Source organism: Stegodyphus dumicola, chromosome 12, assembly GCF_044657685.1.
Source record: "Stegodyphus dumicola isolate Sdum_Otavi_A_Nest chromosome 12, ASM4465768v1".
In the NCBI taxonomy this organism is placed as follows: domain Eukaryota; kingdom Metazoa; phylum Arthropoda; class Arachnida; order Araneae; family Eresidae; genus Stegodyphus; species Stegodyphus dumicola.
The window spans coordinates 117325883-117341994 of NC_140779.1; the positions used below are offsets into that span (position 1 = coordinate 117325883).

Here is a 16112-nt window from a genome sequence, read left to right on the forward strand (position 1 = left end):
CTATTACATGTATCAGAACTAAACTTATCTTTTCATTTTACTTAGAACACTTTACTATCACATATATCAGAATTAAAATAATCTTTTCACTTAACTTGCAGTTTCATTTCTGAATATTTGTGTGCATAAACATTTTTCATTTTATTCGATTTCTTGTATTTGTGTGCTTTTTGTGTTCTTGCATTTTTTAATATCTTTATGAGTGAGTTATTTTCTTGAAATCTAATTTGTTTATGTAATTTATGTGGCTTTCATTTTTAAGTTCAAATATTATATATTAATTCCAAAATTTATTATGCTATTTGAATGAACTATAACTGTGGAATTTTAATCACTTGTTTATATTTGAACTGTTATTGTTTTGAAATGGTGAGTGTTTGTTTAATCCATGATTGTTAAAGATTGCTTTTTTCTAGTGATATATATTTTAGGCCAAGAATGGGAAATGTGACTTTTTTGGATTATTAACTGTCCTTTCTTATGTGTTTTTCTAAATGTTATATTTATCTATAATTAATATCTAATTGGGCTCAACATTTCTGTAAATATATATCCATTCACATGCACATTAATTATTCTATTCTGAGACCATGTAACTTAAATGTCAGTAAATCCCTTTCTGATAGCAAATTTTGATTCTAAGCAAATTATTAAGAAAAATAAAATACTAAAATGCAATTAATTATTATTTTATTACAATATTATTTATAATATAATATCTTATTTATGTGTAAGCATAGTAGTAATCACTTCTGAATCATTGTTAGAATCTGATTCTTCTGAGTTATAAATATCTACATTTTAATATTCAGACTAGATGACACATTTAGATGCTGATTTTTATGTATCTTCCTTATCCTATAAGTATCATCTTTTGAGCCATCCATAGTTTTCTTAATGCAGCATTTTTTAAATTATTAAAACATGAAAAGCAAACTGTGTACTTTATCCAAAGAGCAAGGAAATTAGAGGGAAAAAAATCATAATTCTAAATTGCACTTTATTTTAGAGATATTTATATGAATAATAAGGGTTTCTTTTAAAATGACTGAATATGATAATAAATTTTATCAATTCAATTTTTTACTAATTTACTTACATATATACATTTCTGTTCATGAAAACTGCAACACGTGTAAATAAACAAAAGCTGAAAATATAAAGCAAGGTATAGCATACAAATTATGAACTTTCAGAATGATAGCAGATGCATGAGCTGAATAGTTTCCTATGAATTGTCATGTTAGCCAGGTAAATAAAGAGCTGTAGTGGACATAAAAAGTAGTATTTCATAATTTGCCAATGGTAAATATTTCATGAGAAATCACTGTGCCTTTCTTTGATGACAGATTTCCCAATATAAGTAGGTTGTGTTGTTTGAATGGGATGAAAAATAACTGGCCTGTGAACAAAACAAGAGGATTTTTCTCCCATGAAATCACAGCTCATATGGAGCACAATGCCTCATTTTAGTGGTATATCAAAGCAGTGGGTTCAAGAGAACTGAACAAGTCACTGATCTAACAGTGGATCATGAAATAGATGCCAATACAGTGTGACAGACACCTCATTTGTATGATAATGATGGACTTTACAGCTTCATCTTGACAACTGGCATAATGTCGGAGCACTGCTACAGTGCACCATTGTCTACCTCAACAATGCTAGTATTTACTGCCTTATGGATTCTGTGCTTGCATGCCTTTGCACTGGATTTTCTTGATGCAAAACTATCAGTGTCTCTGGCTACTGTAGGCTCTTCAGCTCAGCTACTGACATGCCAATTGGCAGCAAGTAATATTTTTAGATGAATCCTTTTTCAGGTTGGAATACAGCAATGTTCAAGTATGCTTTAGACACTGCAGGTCAATATAGTCTTTCAGTATGCATTATCCAGCATCATAGTGAATAATAGCCAAACATGGAAAACTATTGCATATGATGGGCAGTCTTGTTGCTTAGAATCTAAGGTACTCTTGCCATTCACCATTTTATGAATGAGTTGTAGAGCCCAAAAGTGTATCCTTCATTTATAGCCTTCCTGGAGGTGTATATCAGTATGAAAAACCTTCTTTTGAGCCTGCCGGATGCAGTGTTTCTCATTGCTTGCTAATTCACTAGACATGTCATGGGTTGAACATGTCTGAGAACATGTACACCATCAGTTCACCAACGAAAACAGTCCTGCATCCAGTATGGATCAATTTTAAGTTCATATAGAAGCATTAGTATGGAATGATATTTCGTGGGTGACATCTAGAATATGTTCAATTCAGTGATATGATAAATATGAGCTGTTATTGCAATGCTTGACATTTTCATCAAACGCTGATTTTTGGCATTTAACATTCTTATATTGCTCTGTAAGTGTAATTTTTCTTTGCATCACTATAGGTCATGGAGAGTAAATTGCATTCAGATCTAAATTTCCTTTATGGTGCTGAAGTTTTCGCAAACTGAAGTGTATATTTTAATTGGAAGTTTGCATTTTATGTGGTATATTTCTCATCCTAGTTTTTGGAAACCAAAGTAAAAATTAGTGCACTTTATAAAAGAGTAGTGTAGATTTTTTTATCTTATGCTTGAGAAAGAGCAAACAAGACTTGAGAAAGTTTTAGTTATTAGGCTGGTAAAGGAATTTAGTGCAAGTTCCACTTCTTTGAAATTAGTGATATATTTCCAGGCTGCCTTTAAATGTGTTATTTTTAAGATAGCATATTTATTTTTTTGTAGGGAGCTTTGTTAGTCAGATTTTAAAATAGTTACAATGTTATGTGTTTAGAAAATATTTACTGTATGATTTGACTGCATTGATTTTTTGATAATTATTCCCTAAACTTAATATGATGTATAAAAAGAGTCATTAACTTGAACTCATACAAACACATTCATATGTATCATACTTGGTATTACTATTTTTAAAAGCAAGAATTCCTTTTTGTCAAAAGTGGAGCATTAAAATTCAGTTTTGGGAAGAATGTTTAGTTAAGTAATTACAATAGCCATCTTTTATTGTGCATACATAGGAAAGAATTCTCTAGCATATAAATGTATCTTATTTTGCATCATACATCATAAATGTGCTATTATGATTTGGATGATTTAATTAATTTATTATTAATAATCCATATTTATTATTATTATATTAATTATTTAATAATATAGATTGTTTAACTGTTGTGGTGTTTAAGTGAGCATACTTACCAATTAAACTTGACTGTATTTATACTTACTATGAGACTTCAACATTTGGAAAAATTTCAGAAAATGCCTATAGTGCAGGTCTGATTGAAATGTAAAAAAATATTACCTAGTCCCCTTCAAAGTACCATTCATTAAAACTATATTTTCTCAAGATCTCCTGCCATTCCTGGAAGCCTTGGTAGAATGTCTCTTTTGGTATCCATCATTAACTAGTCATTGTAATGTTTTGAATATCTTGAAATGTAGGAAAACATAGATCCTGTAGAACCATTTTGATGAAACAGAGCAGTAAAATCAAAGGAAGAAAACTGGCTAATAAAATGGTTATGGAATGAGAGAAATCTGTTTCTGATTAAAGAAATCCAAGTTTCTTTATTCAAAATGTGATTGGTGGTTTATGCAGTTATATGAATTGTATTTTCACAGATGATATCACTAGGTATGCTTCTTCTATCGAGCTAATACTCTCTAAAAACAAATTTAGTTATTATTTCAAATTTTTGCACATATGGCATGAATATTCTGTGAACTTTTTCGAGTATTGTATAATGCATAACATTTAAGATTTATATGTAACTTCATGCAAGCACAGTAGGTATCCTAGCAAGTTATTCATATAAGTACTATTGTACTTGTAATTGAGGTTTTGCGTGTTTATTTGAAAAGCACTAAATATTAGTTTTCATCATTTTTTAATGATGAAAATTTGTTAAATATATGTATCAATGTTTTTAAATGTATGTCTCATCCTGTCAGTGTTAAAACAATTCAAGTAAATTTGTGCATATAATTTATGATAAATGTAATTGTTTACATATAAAAGCAACTTCATGGAATCATCTCTGAAACTGTGAGAACTTGGAACTCATGTAATCTAATAACAAGAATCATAATTTCTTGTACAATTTTGGAGGCTACGTTAGTATCACATTGCACCTAATGTTCCACTATACTGATATTGGGTATTAGCATAGCAACAAGGAAAGTATTATAAAAATATTTCAACATGTGTTGGTCCATTCTTTATTCAGTGCACTTGTTGTTTTTCAAAAAGTTAATGGGAAATACTAAAAATGTTTTTTGGACTTTCAATAGATGTCATTGAGGAAATATTTCAGATATATCTACCTATCAAATCATGAGAGGTTCAAGGTAATGCAAGAAACACATAATTAGTAACTTGGCATTTTATCTCATATATTCCTCCAAATCCAAGAAAAAAGGAACTACAATGATGACATATATAGTTTGCTGCTCCCTGCCCCCCTTAAAAAAATGCAAATGGCAAGAAAATTAGAAATGAGATTGCGGTGTGAGAACTGCAGTGTTGGTTTGTGCATGGAACTTTGTTTCAAAACATGTTATGCACAAAAAATATTAAATTTCTTTATTTTCATATTACAGTATGTCAAATATGCTGTATCTTAATGAATATGATAAATGTTTTGTATAATGTATAAAGGACAGTTATAATTTTTTTTTTTTTTTTTTTTTTTTTTTTACTTTTTTCTTAATTCTTTCATTCTCATATCATATTCCTTTTATGATCTTTGCATTTCAAATCTACTCATGAATAATATTTTCTCATGATTTTATAATGCAAATATACAAAATGATGTGCAACCAGAAGGTTATATTAGCTCGAAGGTTAAAGCATTCAGCTAGCAGTGAGGTAATCTGAACATAAAAATATACATTTTAGCTTAGCTTTAATTTGTTGAGCAATTTTGCTTGCTTACATTTGAAATGCAGCTGTGGTTAGTGTAATAAGTTAAGCAAAAATTAATCATTTAAGGTGTGTTTCATCACCAGAAATTGTAGTAAGACTGATAAAATTGTGTTTAATCATGAAAAATGTCAAATGTTAGTTGCTATATAGCTTTGTCATTATGATGCTTATTGTGCTATCCAAAGTTCATCCTTGTCGTTGATACTCAAAGTTTAAAACTGTACATTCAGATCAGTTACAGAATTAATTGTTTGCATAACTGTGAAGAAAGGCATGAACTAATCTTAAGTAAATCTACACTATAGTGATATTGTCCTTTTTTTACTCCTTTTATGTGTAATGTTATTTAATTTTTAAGTAAAATAAAGGGGAAGAGAATTAATCTCTTTAACTTCAAGAATGATGATAAAAAATTTGAAAAAGTTTTTTTTAGAAGTCATTATTTGGATGTGGGGGAATATTATGTAACTTCGGTTGATTTTTTTTTAATCCTTTATAAATGTATTCTACTATAATTAAATGTTTAATCTAATCTTTGACTTGAAGAAAAATCCATTAACTGTTTTGAAGATTATTACATTATAGTTTTTAATAATAGCCCTTTAGCGCTTAACAATCTAAATACTGTTTATACGAAAATAAGCCTTTTTTAAAATTTACTGTTAGCTAAAAAAAAAAAAATGTGATAATTTTCTTCAGTATTTTTGTGTTATAAAAAATTCAGTCATCTTGTTTATCTATTAACTTGAATAAAGTAACAAAATAGGAATTTCTTTCCTGCGTATAATGCAGCTTTACTTTTTTAGCATAAATTAATTTTGCATCAGTGATTTATAACTATAAAGCTCATGCGTTATTCTAAAATGTACTAAAAATTGTTTATATTTCATTTTCTACTCTTACTAACTTTTTATTCATCTCTGAGCACAGCTACCGATTTCTGTTCTTACTCAACCCCAATGTATTCTGATGCTACTACTCCACGGACCACTGCACCAGAAGATAGAAATCCTGACACAGTAACCACGCCCCCACAGCGTCCTATATCCCCTGGTTCTGCTTTTTACACTCCATCACTAGATGCTTACATGGAACCTAAACTTAATGTTGGCCATTCACACACTCATCATCGAGCACAATCTCCAATTGAGGAAGACTCATACCCTGTTTTTTCTCCTCCACCTTACCCTGCTGCATTGGAGGCTCTGCAATATTTGCCAGAATATCTTCTGCACTGTGGTTACAGCTCGCAGCTGTTGGCAAGGTGTTATCCAAATTTGCTGCGCTTTCGTCGCTCCCGCTCTTCATCTGCTCCCTCAACGCATCATGCATGTAAATAATGTGATTGTGTCATCAGCTTAATGCCAAATATCACTCAGAGTAATACAAATTTTTTAGATCAGATACAAATGCAAAACTTTGATATGTAATATTAATAATATTTTGGAAATAATTAATACATACTTTCCCTATTTTTTGTCACTTATGCGTAGATTGGCATCCTTTAATGTATGCAGTGTATGTATTATTTCAGTGCTAGAACTTTTCTTACTACTTTTGATTTTGTCATAAGTAGTTAGCATGCATGTCAAAGTTTTTGTTCAGATTTTCCTAATGCTTTGATCAATAAATTAATGGTAGTGAATGGTAAAGAAAATTACTAGACATGCTCTAATAAATATGCATAAATAATAATAAACATACAGAAGATGCAACAAGTAATTTATTATTAAGCTCAATTAATTATTAATAAATCTATTTTGTAAAATTGCTAAAAATATGCCTTTATTAGTTCAAATCTTTGTTTGCTATTCTTTTTGAATATGTATAATGCTAATAATTTTTATTCTTTAATTCTAGGCCACTTTTGATAATTTGTGAAATTACTGCCATGTAAACATAGATGATACAATAAAAAAATAAAACTAAGAAACTAATACTAACATAAATAAGAAACTAATAACCAAGTATAACAAAGAAACTAATACTACAAACTAATACTAAAATATTAAGAGGCATACTTGCTTTTCTAATTATTGGCATTTGTTTTCCAAAGATAATTTTCTACGATTTTGAGGATTTTGTAAAATATATTTAATTTAAAGGATGCCAAACAAGAATAGAAGATGCATTTAAAAATTGTGTTAGCTTGACAAGCAACATAATAAAGGAATTGTCATAATGTATAGGGCTTATTCTCTGAGTGATATTCATTTCTGCTTCAGAAGAGTTGGCCACCAAGTTTGCACTTCTGCGCTTCTACCTTTTGCTCTAATTTTTCATCATTAGCTTGCTTTAAATTAGCAAGAGGAACAACACTAATGTATTCTAATTGAAACTATTATAGTTTTAAATAAGGTGCATTGAAAATATTGTTTCTCTTGTTTAATTTATTCTGTGCAAAGTCTGTAATGACTGATAGTTTATTTTGCTTTTTATACAAAGGCCATGGCAGTTTTTTTATTTCATTTTATATTTTAGCTCATCTCAAGACTTTTTCATTCTTCTCTATTGTAGCAGTCTTTCTTTTAGGGGAATGTATTATTTTGTCTCATTTGAATGTATAAAGCATATCTTCTGTAGAAATCTCATCTTCTGGTTATTATTTTTTCTCATTATATTGTTCTTCTCTTTTAGATACTTTACTCTGAACTCTCTTACTGCTGTTATAATTTTGTTGTAGTGTTTCTATTTTCAGATTAATGTTGGTGGCAGTATTTTTGTATTGTAATATATTTATTTGTGATCATGTTTTGTGTGGATATAATATTTTGTCGACAAAATACTGATTCAGACTTTTTTAATGTTTTATTTAGTAAATAGTTTTATTTTAAAATATTTTAGAAATATTAATAACATATAATGTACAAATAAATTTGCTAAAATACAGAGGATTCATATTAGAAAATATCTTTTAATTTTATTGCTTTCATATCTATTTGATACTTGTATAATTTTTCATTTGGATTTCACTTCCTTTTAAGCTTCATAGACAATAATTGATTATATTTAACCTTTTTTTTTTTTTTTTTCATGTCATGTGTTCTTCTCAGTATAATACCTTTCTAGAGGTGGATGTTAAGAGGTGATAATTACTGTTTTCTCTAATAATCTACGTGTCCATAAATTAATTGTCAGACTCAAAAAAAAAGAAGCAAAAATCGTGGTTATTACACCTAACCATCTTATGCCTTGGTTTAAACTTGAGTGCATAAAACCACTGATCAACCAGTAAAATTTGGCTAGTTTAACAAATATTATCAGGAATTATTTTATATTGATAGTCCGTGTAGAAGCTCCTCTGTCTAAATTTTCTATCGTAAGAATTTCCATCATGTTGGCTGACTAGCATTCTGACCTTATCAGATTTGAATTCTTTGACTTAATTAAATGTTTATCCTCTTTTCATGTAGATGCAATTTATTGTCTTCGAATTTGGTTTAATATTTATTGGAAAACTAAGAATCCAAATAGTTCTGTATGAAAGAGATGTGAATAAAACTTTTAATTATTGTTGTTCTCTGAACTCTTTTTCAGTCTTTGCAAGCTAAATCATCCACAAAACTTGCTGACTTAAATTTTCTTAAAGTCTACTTTAGTCAGATCTGTTAGTTTACATTAATGTTTCAAGTTTCAGTATTGAGTATAAACTATTTTCAAACCTTTTTTTGTTATAGAGGGGGAGTTTAACTCCTTATAATTTCCTCATATACTATATCATAACACTTATTCACGTAAGTTAGAGTACTAACAAAATAACTAAAGAAAAAATACTTAACATTGAAAAAAAAACGGCAAAAAATTTAATAGTTAAATAAAAATTAAAATTGAAAAAATCAAAACTTAAATTCAGAATGCAATTCCAAAAAGTGGAGATTTTCTCTTTAATCTGTGAAAGGTCAGAAAATATTGGTGGCAATAGAGATTCCCTTGGTGTTTCCTGAAGTATTGTCCTCTGCTGAATGTGGTGAACACACTCAAGAAGAATATGATTAACATTATCATTGCCACTATTGTGGTTGTGCAGAGCATTTAAAGCAAGTCTAAGCTGCATTAAATAACTCTTAAAATTGTCATGTCTTGATAAAATTTGAGTAAAAACTTTTTTCTTTATTTGAAACATTTATCTCCTTATTTTTCCTTCTTTTTTTTCAAAGAAATCACACTGAATATTCTTATGTTATTTTACTAAATTCAAATTAGTTTATAGATAGTTATTATTTTCTGCATATTTTATTTTCAAAATGGGACATGTTCAAAACTAACCATATTGAAAGCTGACAAATAGATATTTAGATTTTTAAAGTTCATTTAGCCCATACATGTTTCTTTTTTTTTTTCTTCTTCTTCTTCTTCTCTCTCTCTCTCTCTTTTTTTTTTTTTTTTTTAAATATTTGAGCACTGTGTCGTGACAAATTTACATATGATCAGGCATCTACAAATAAGGGTTATAATAGTTATATTGATTACTTTTTCCTTATACAAACTATAAAAGAGCACTTAGTGTATTTCAGATCTGTTCATACGTAATAAAGAAGGAAATATAAAGCATATCAATATTTGATGTATGCTTTATGAAGAATCATAAAAATAATTGTCAGTAACTAATTATATTTAAAAATTTTTATGTAGTTATGATTAAGCGTGTTCCAAGTAATTGTACATATCATCTTTAATTTCGAAATTAGTTACAACTTGAAGTAACTAATACATCTATAAAGAGGGAAAAATATATACATGTCCTCCTATAGGGACCTAAGAACAGTGTGTTTCCTTTTTCTTGAACTGTTTGCTTTAAAGGAAAATATTTCTTCTGTGTCATATTTCATTAGGAATTTCATTGCAGTTCGGAGTCTAATCTTATGATAAAAATGCATCCTCTGTACTTTTTTTATTTATTTTATGGAATTTCACACTTTCAATAATTTTAATATATTTTCTCTTTAAGAATAACTGAAATGTTAAATAGCATGAGTTTTAAATTTCTTTTATTTTCTAACTGAATTTTTTTGAAGCATATGAATTCTAAATTTGAAGTGTTTGAAACTAATTGAAACTTTGCCTGCCTTCAGCTATTCGATCTGGGGACTATTACATGTTCGATGACTTCTCAGATGATGATATAGATCTAGAGTTATCAGCAAGACATAAACGTGGAGATGAGGATGATGAAGATTCTGCAGAAGTTAAGGAAAAAGGTCTCAATGCTGTAAGTAAATTGTAATTTTTATTTTATTATTACAAGTTACTGTTATAAAACAAGAGTTCATATTTCATTGCATAATTTATGTACTAAAACACTTGATTTAAACTTTTATCCTTATATACTTTTTTCTTTTTACTCCATCTACTTCCAATGAGTGAGTTTTTAAACACACTCTGTAAATTTTGATAATTTTATCTTATCTTTTATTATATAACATTTTTTTAATAATTTATGAGTTGTTGTATTTGGTGATTGTTTTCAGTAATATTATGTGTGGAAATTTTAATAAAGCTTTTATATTTTTCTTTCATTTAATGATTTCTATTCTGATGTGTAAAACTGTTTATTTTGTTTGTTTTTTAAAGCTGTTAAGCAAAACTATTAGAGGAAACCTTAAATTAGTGGATGAGCCTAGAAAAGAATCTGGAGAAGTGGATGATATTGAAGATTCAAGTCAACAATCTGCCATTGTCAGTGCTGATCGAGACGGTGTAGCTTCATCTTCGCAGGTTTGCTTCGTAATATAAAACTCTTAAGTTTATGATATTGTACGAGTCAAATAGAAATTATATCCATATTTTAATGTATATAAAGTAGACATCACTTAATGTGATCTCATTTGTCCATGGCTATTTTGATAATATTAACCAAATGATGGCACATTAAATGATGAGAAAAAATATGCTTTGAAATAACAATGGAACTTAACTAATTTAAAATAAAAATATCAGGAAACGCATGAGTAGGTATTTTCACAAGTGGTTTTTTTTTTTTTTTTTTTTTTTTTTTTTTTAAAGGAAAATGCGAAAGTTTGTTTATAAACTAATTATAATGTCTTTAATGCAAAAGATCATTTATGAACTCTTCATAACATTTCTAGAAATTACTTGACTGATGCTGAATCGCTAATTTTAATATTAAGAAGGCATCCCTCATTGGAAGAAAACATGCCAGTGTAAAATTTTAAACTAAGCAAAAAAGCAACCTTAGTTTGTCTTTGATGTCTCCATGAATTTTTTTTTCCCCAGGGAAAAAAAGTTTTTGCAGAATTTTTTCACTCCTGAAGAAGAAAGACTTGTGTCTGATCACCTTCAGAATCAATAGAGTTATTCAAAATTTAAATCAAACTAAGGGTGCTGCTTTATTTTAGAAGTAAAGAACAACATTTAAAAATAAAAGTAAATTTATAGGTTGACTGAAATTAAAGCCAAGCTGTTTGGCAATTAAACCCTTTGCTTAAGGACATTTTTCTGTCATTTGGCAAATCTGATATTATATTTTGATTTTATTTGATAAATTTATCTTTTATTTGGTGACTTTAAAAAATTTATTCTACATTAGTTTGATCATAATTATCTGAATTGTCGGTTACAAAAAGCAATGTATATTCCATGTTATCATGCACGGACAAGTGGGCCTTTGTCGAATTGATAACAATATCTGAGTGAAAACATTAACTGTGATCAAATTAAGCAGTGGCATATAAATAGTACACATAAAATAAAAATATGTAACTAAAAAATCTAATTTAAATTTACGATAGTCTGTTAAGTCTTAATTTTAATTTGGCTGTTTTCCTTTCTGTTCTTAAAGTAGTAATTGCTTATAACAGATTTTTCTGGACTGTCAGATTAATCCATATCATATGAGTTTTACATAATGCTAATGACTAAACAAAAGCAGCCAATAATAATTTTAGATCTTTAATAAACAACCCATCAAAATGTTATTGAAATTGTAACTAACCCACTCTGAATTAAGATTTCATCCTGAACAGATTGCACTTTGCTTCTGCTTTTCATCCTATGTAGACCGCTACTGTCTGCTCACTTACTAAAGCAATATCAAAAATGTAAATTTTATTTTCTGGAACAGGCACAACAAGTGTGCCAAGTTTTTCGTAGTCACAAATATCAATTAAAATAGAAATGAATATTTAAATCTGCAAGCTGATTTTATTGCATCTTAATGACTTCAGGTATTTTTGAGTATGGGTCAACATCTACACAATCAACTACTATTTCAAGTTGTTACATATATGTATGCTTTATTATTCATCTGCATTTTTCACAACACTTTACTTCACCTTTTGTTATATTCTTGCTATAATTATGACTTCGTATAAAATATGAATGTTATGTATCACTTTAAATTCAAATATAAACTTTTATGCTTTTCAATTTTGAACATGGTTGTATTCTACTGTGGTTAAAATAGTAGAATGTAGATTGTTTGTTTCAGTTTCCTAGTGTATTTTATTGGCTTACTTAATTATGGCAAAGAATATCAAAGCTATCTGTCTAAGAAGAGTAGGACTTTTAATGAAGAATTTTAAAAGGTTTTGGTTTATATTTATGTTATATGTGAGGAAAACTTAAAATCCCATGTAGTTAGTTAGCCTGCACAAGAATAGATGTCTGAGTAAAACTACTAGTGTTTAGTTATATTTATCACTTAACAACTTGTGAGCTATCATCTCATTCGAAGGGTTGGCTTGTGTGATATTTTCAGTGCTACAAAATGTAACATAAATGTAAACCATTTTTTAAAGCTGCATATAAATTCCTTTTGTTATTATGCAGCCACTCATAAAATATTTTACCATAGTTTATTGGGTAAACTTTTGAGCAACTGTAAATACAAATGTAAAAGTAATGCCAGAGTTTAATTTCAGAAACTTTTATCATTCTTTATTTTTTTCCATGTCCTTCTCAGATTTGAAGGTTGATTGTTACATCAAAATGTTTAATTTATGCACTTTTTATCTTATTAGAGTAAGATCTAAATCATATTTAATTCAAATTTATATCATTTCATATATTGTACACCATATTTCTCATACTATAATATGTATTTTGATTTATCAGATTAGAATTTATAAAAAATATTTGGATCAGAACAGATGAGGATCAACATAACTATTTTAATAATAACATGTTATACAATGAAAACAGAACAGTTACATTAAAAAAACTTAGTAAATATACTAACGTTTGTTCATTGTAGAATCCTAGAAATTCATTATTCCTAAGTCATTTACCCAGTTAGTTTCACTTTGGCTGTCACTGCCAATGAATTTCTCACTTTCCTTATACACAATCCCATTTTAATTTTCATCTGTTGCAATGGTAGTTTCACACTTTTTAAAAAGACTTGATAGTCTCACTTTCAACTTTAGGCGAAGATTTTTTTTTCACCCATCCATATATAAAATTGATGGCCTATATCTTACTTTCTATAAAATTACAGCTTCATACCCTCTTCATCTATCCATCCTTTGGGATGAACATCATATAAGTTCCATATGGAATTGTACATTTAGGCAGCATTTTTCATTTAATGATTAACAAAGGAGAGAATTTTAAACTGTCAGCACAGCACACAAAATTACCAGTATAGTACATCTCTTCATTAACAATAGTCTTTATTATTTAATAATTTTAATTTGCAATAATAAATTTTATGACTACAAATTTTAAATTTCAACTTGTCACATAAAAAATTACATGAATTAATTTCACCATCCAGCTATTCTGAAAAATCAAATGAAGAAGTACATTTTTAGCAAATTTTTTAAATTCTCTCAAAATATACATTGTTTTAACAGCAATTAGTGCCCATCATCATTTTTCCAATATTATTTTTTCCTTAATTTTTAAATATTACCAGGGTATTTAAATATTGACCCAAATGAATGGAGGGATTGACAAAGTATTTGGTCATCTGGAAAAGTCTGCAGTTTTTCAAATTGAAGTGCATTTTCTTCTAATTATTTTTTATTGCTGTTAAGAAGTGATCTTGATCAAAGCAGTTCTACCATGTATTGTCACATAATTTTTGTTTCATTGCAGTGTTAAGAATGGAGAACCCCAAAGATCATTTTCCTCATATTATGCTCTTTTGTTTTAGAAGAATGGAAAAACGCCATTCAGACTGTTTGTAAAATTTGTGTTCCATATTGAAAAAGTGCTGTTTCTTACAACACAGTTCAAAGGTGTTTGAGAAGTTAAAGTATGGAAGCTCCAGACCCAAGAATAATTATCCCTTTATAAACAATGACCTATTAAAAGAAACTATCACTGAGAATCTACATTATATAGTTCAGAAATTATCAAATAGTATAAATATTCCAAAAAAATACAATGCCTGATCATTTAACAAAAATTGAGTTTGTAAGCTGCTATGATATATGGATATCCAACACTTTAACAGAACAGAATATGCTTGCTTGAGTCTTAACATGAAATGACTTTTTATGAAATGGCTGTCAGTACTGGAGACGAGAAGTGGATACTGTATAATAATGCTACTTGCAAAAAATCATAGAGTAGGTCAAATGAACCTTTTTTAGTGTTGAGAGAGTTTGTATCTCAAAAACGTAATGCTTTGTGTATAGTTGGACTACAAAGCAATTCCATACTATGAATTGTTGTCATTAGAAAAAATGCTGTTCCCTAAAAGGCAGTTTTAAAAAATGAAATTGAAGCAAAACACCCAGAACTGACCAGTCATTTAGGTTTTGCTTTCTTTTATAACATTTCTTGACACTAAATTTTATGAATGGCAGACAAAGAGTTATTAAGAATGGCAGGGATGCTTTGTGTCACCTCTCCCCAATATTCACCGGGCCCTTACACTCTGAGATTTTCATCACATGAGATCACTTCAGAATTATCTGAATAGCCTATTTTTTTAGACTGTCAAACAATACTTCAGTATGTAATTAAATGAAATTTTCTTATGTTTTTGCAATGCTTCATTTCTAATTATTATCAAAAATCTGCAGAACTTTACAGATGACTTAATAGAATGGTTATATATACTGAAAAATGCATCATTAAAACATTTGCTTTTACAAATATTTTAATTTGTTTAAAGCATTTTGTTTGTGTTGTTTCAAACATTTTATTTCGTAAATGTTTTACGTTCTACTTAAAGTTCTATTATAATTATGTGTGACTTTGTAATTGCTTAAATGCCTCTTTGTAATTTATTCTGGAATCTGTAGGTCATTAATTATGACTATTTATTTCTAGAAAACTTCTCACAAGTCTCCAGACCCTCTAACTATTACAAGTAGTGGTCCTACTATGAGTCTCTCTCTGCCTAGTTCAGCCTCCTCAACATCAGCGTCTTCTCCCAAAGAAGATACAATTGCTCCTGTAAGCCCACAAGATGTTAAGCTATTAGAAGAGGATGATATCAAAGAAGGTTTGCTTATTATATTAATTCTGCATTTCAAGCTTAAATTTGACTTTTGAAACACTTTTATATTCAGTTTGTAAAAAATATTGATAAAGTTTTGGTATAACGTGCAGCTTGATGTTCATCTGTACTTTTTCACAGACAAATTAAAGATTTTGAAATTCTCACCAACCTAGTATGTTATGCTTAATTCTGCACCTGAATTAAATGATTAATGGATGCAGAAATGTTTCATTTAAATTTTTGTTTAAAAGTTAGATTGGCAAAATATAGCTAAAAAATTAGGTAAGGTAATGGGAATTTTTTTTTTTTTCCAATTTCAGAGACATTTGTTGAAAAAATAAAAAGATGGTATGCTTTCTTCTGTGAATTTATGAATAGTGTTCTTATCAGTACGACTGCAAAGCTGAATGCAGTTTCAAAAGATTATCGTTTTGTTGCCAGACAGCTGTCTAAAGAGAAAAAATTATTGAAAGAACGGGTAAGAAAATATTTAGAAGTATTCTGATTACAAAATATTATTACAAAAATTTGTAATAAACAAACAAGAAGATTTTATTGTTTTATTGCTTTTTTATGCATTTTATGAAAAATGTAATTTTAGTCCAAAGGGCTTTAGCTCAGAAGGGCTATTAATTTCATTTTGGCATTTTGTGTCGAAAACTTTGAAAGTCTGAATCACTTTTCAAATTGTTGCCACCAAATATTGTCACCCTGTTTTATATTTAAAGAAATTAAATAATGAAGAATATGCATAAATGTATGTAT

General features: G+C 28.5%; 1 protein-coding gene across 11 annotated transcripts in view; it reads left to right on the forward strand.

Moving 5' to 3' along the window:
* Positions 1 to 16112, forward strand: part of Piezo (piezo type mechanosensitive ion channel component) — a 260388-nt gene that overhangs the window by 192132 nt on the left and 52144 nt on the right. For 9 of the 11 annotated variants that reach the window (XM_085806866.1, XM_085806871.1, XM_085806868.1 and 6 more), the window contains 5 exons: positions 5864 to 6265; positions 10006 to 10142; positions 10505 to 10648; positions 15176 to 15350; positions 15668 to 15825. In XM_085806866.1, the coding sequence (XP_085662992.1) occupies positions 5864 to 6265; positions 10006 to 10142; positions 10505 to 10648; positions 15176 to 15350; positions 15668 to 15825 (1016 nt within the window). The remainder of the gene's footprint in view (positions 1 to 5863; positions 6266 to 10005; positions 10143 to 10504; positions 10649 to 15175; positions 15351 to 15667; positions 15826 to 16112) is intronic. The other 2 variants (XM_085806875.1, XM_085806876.1) reach the window with 1 other exon arrangement.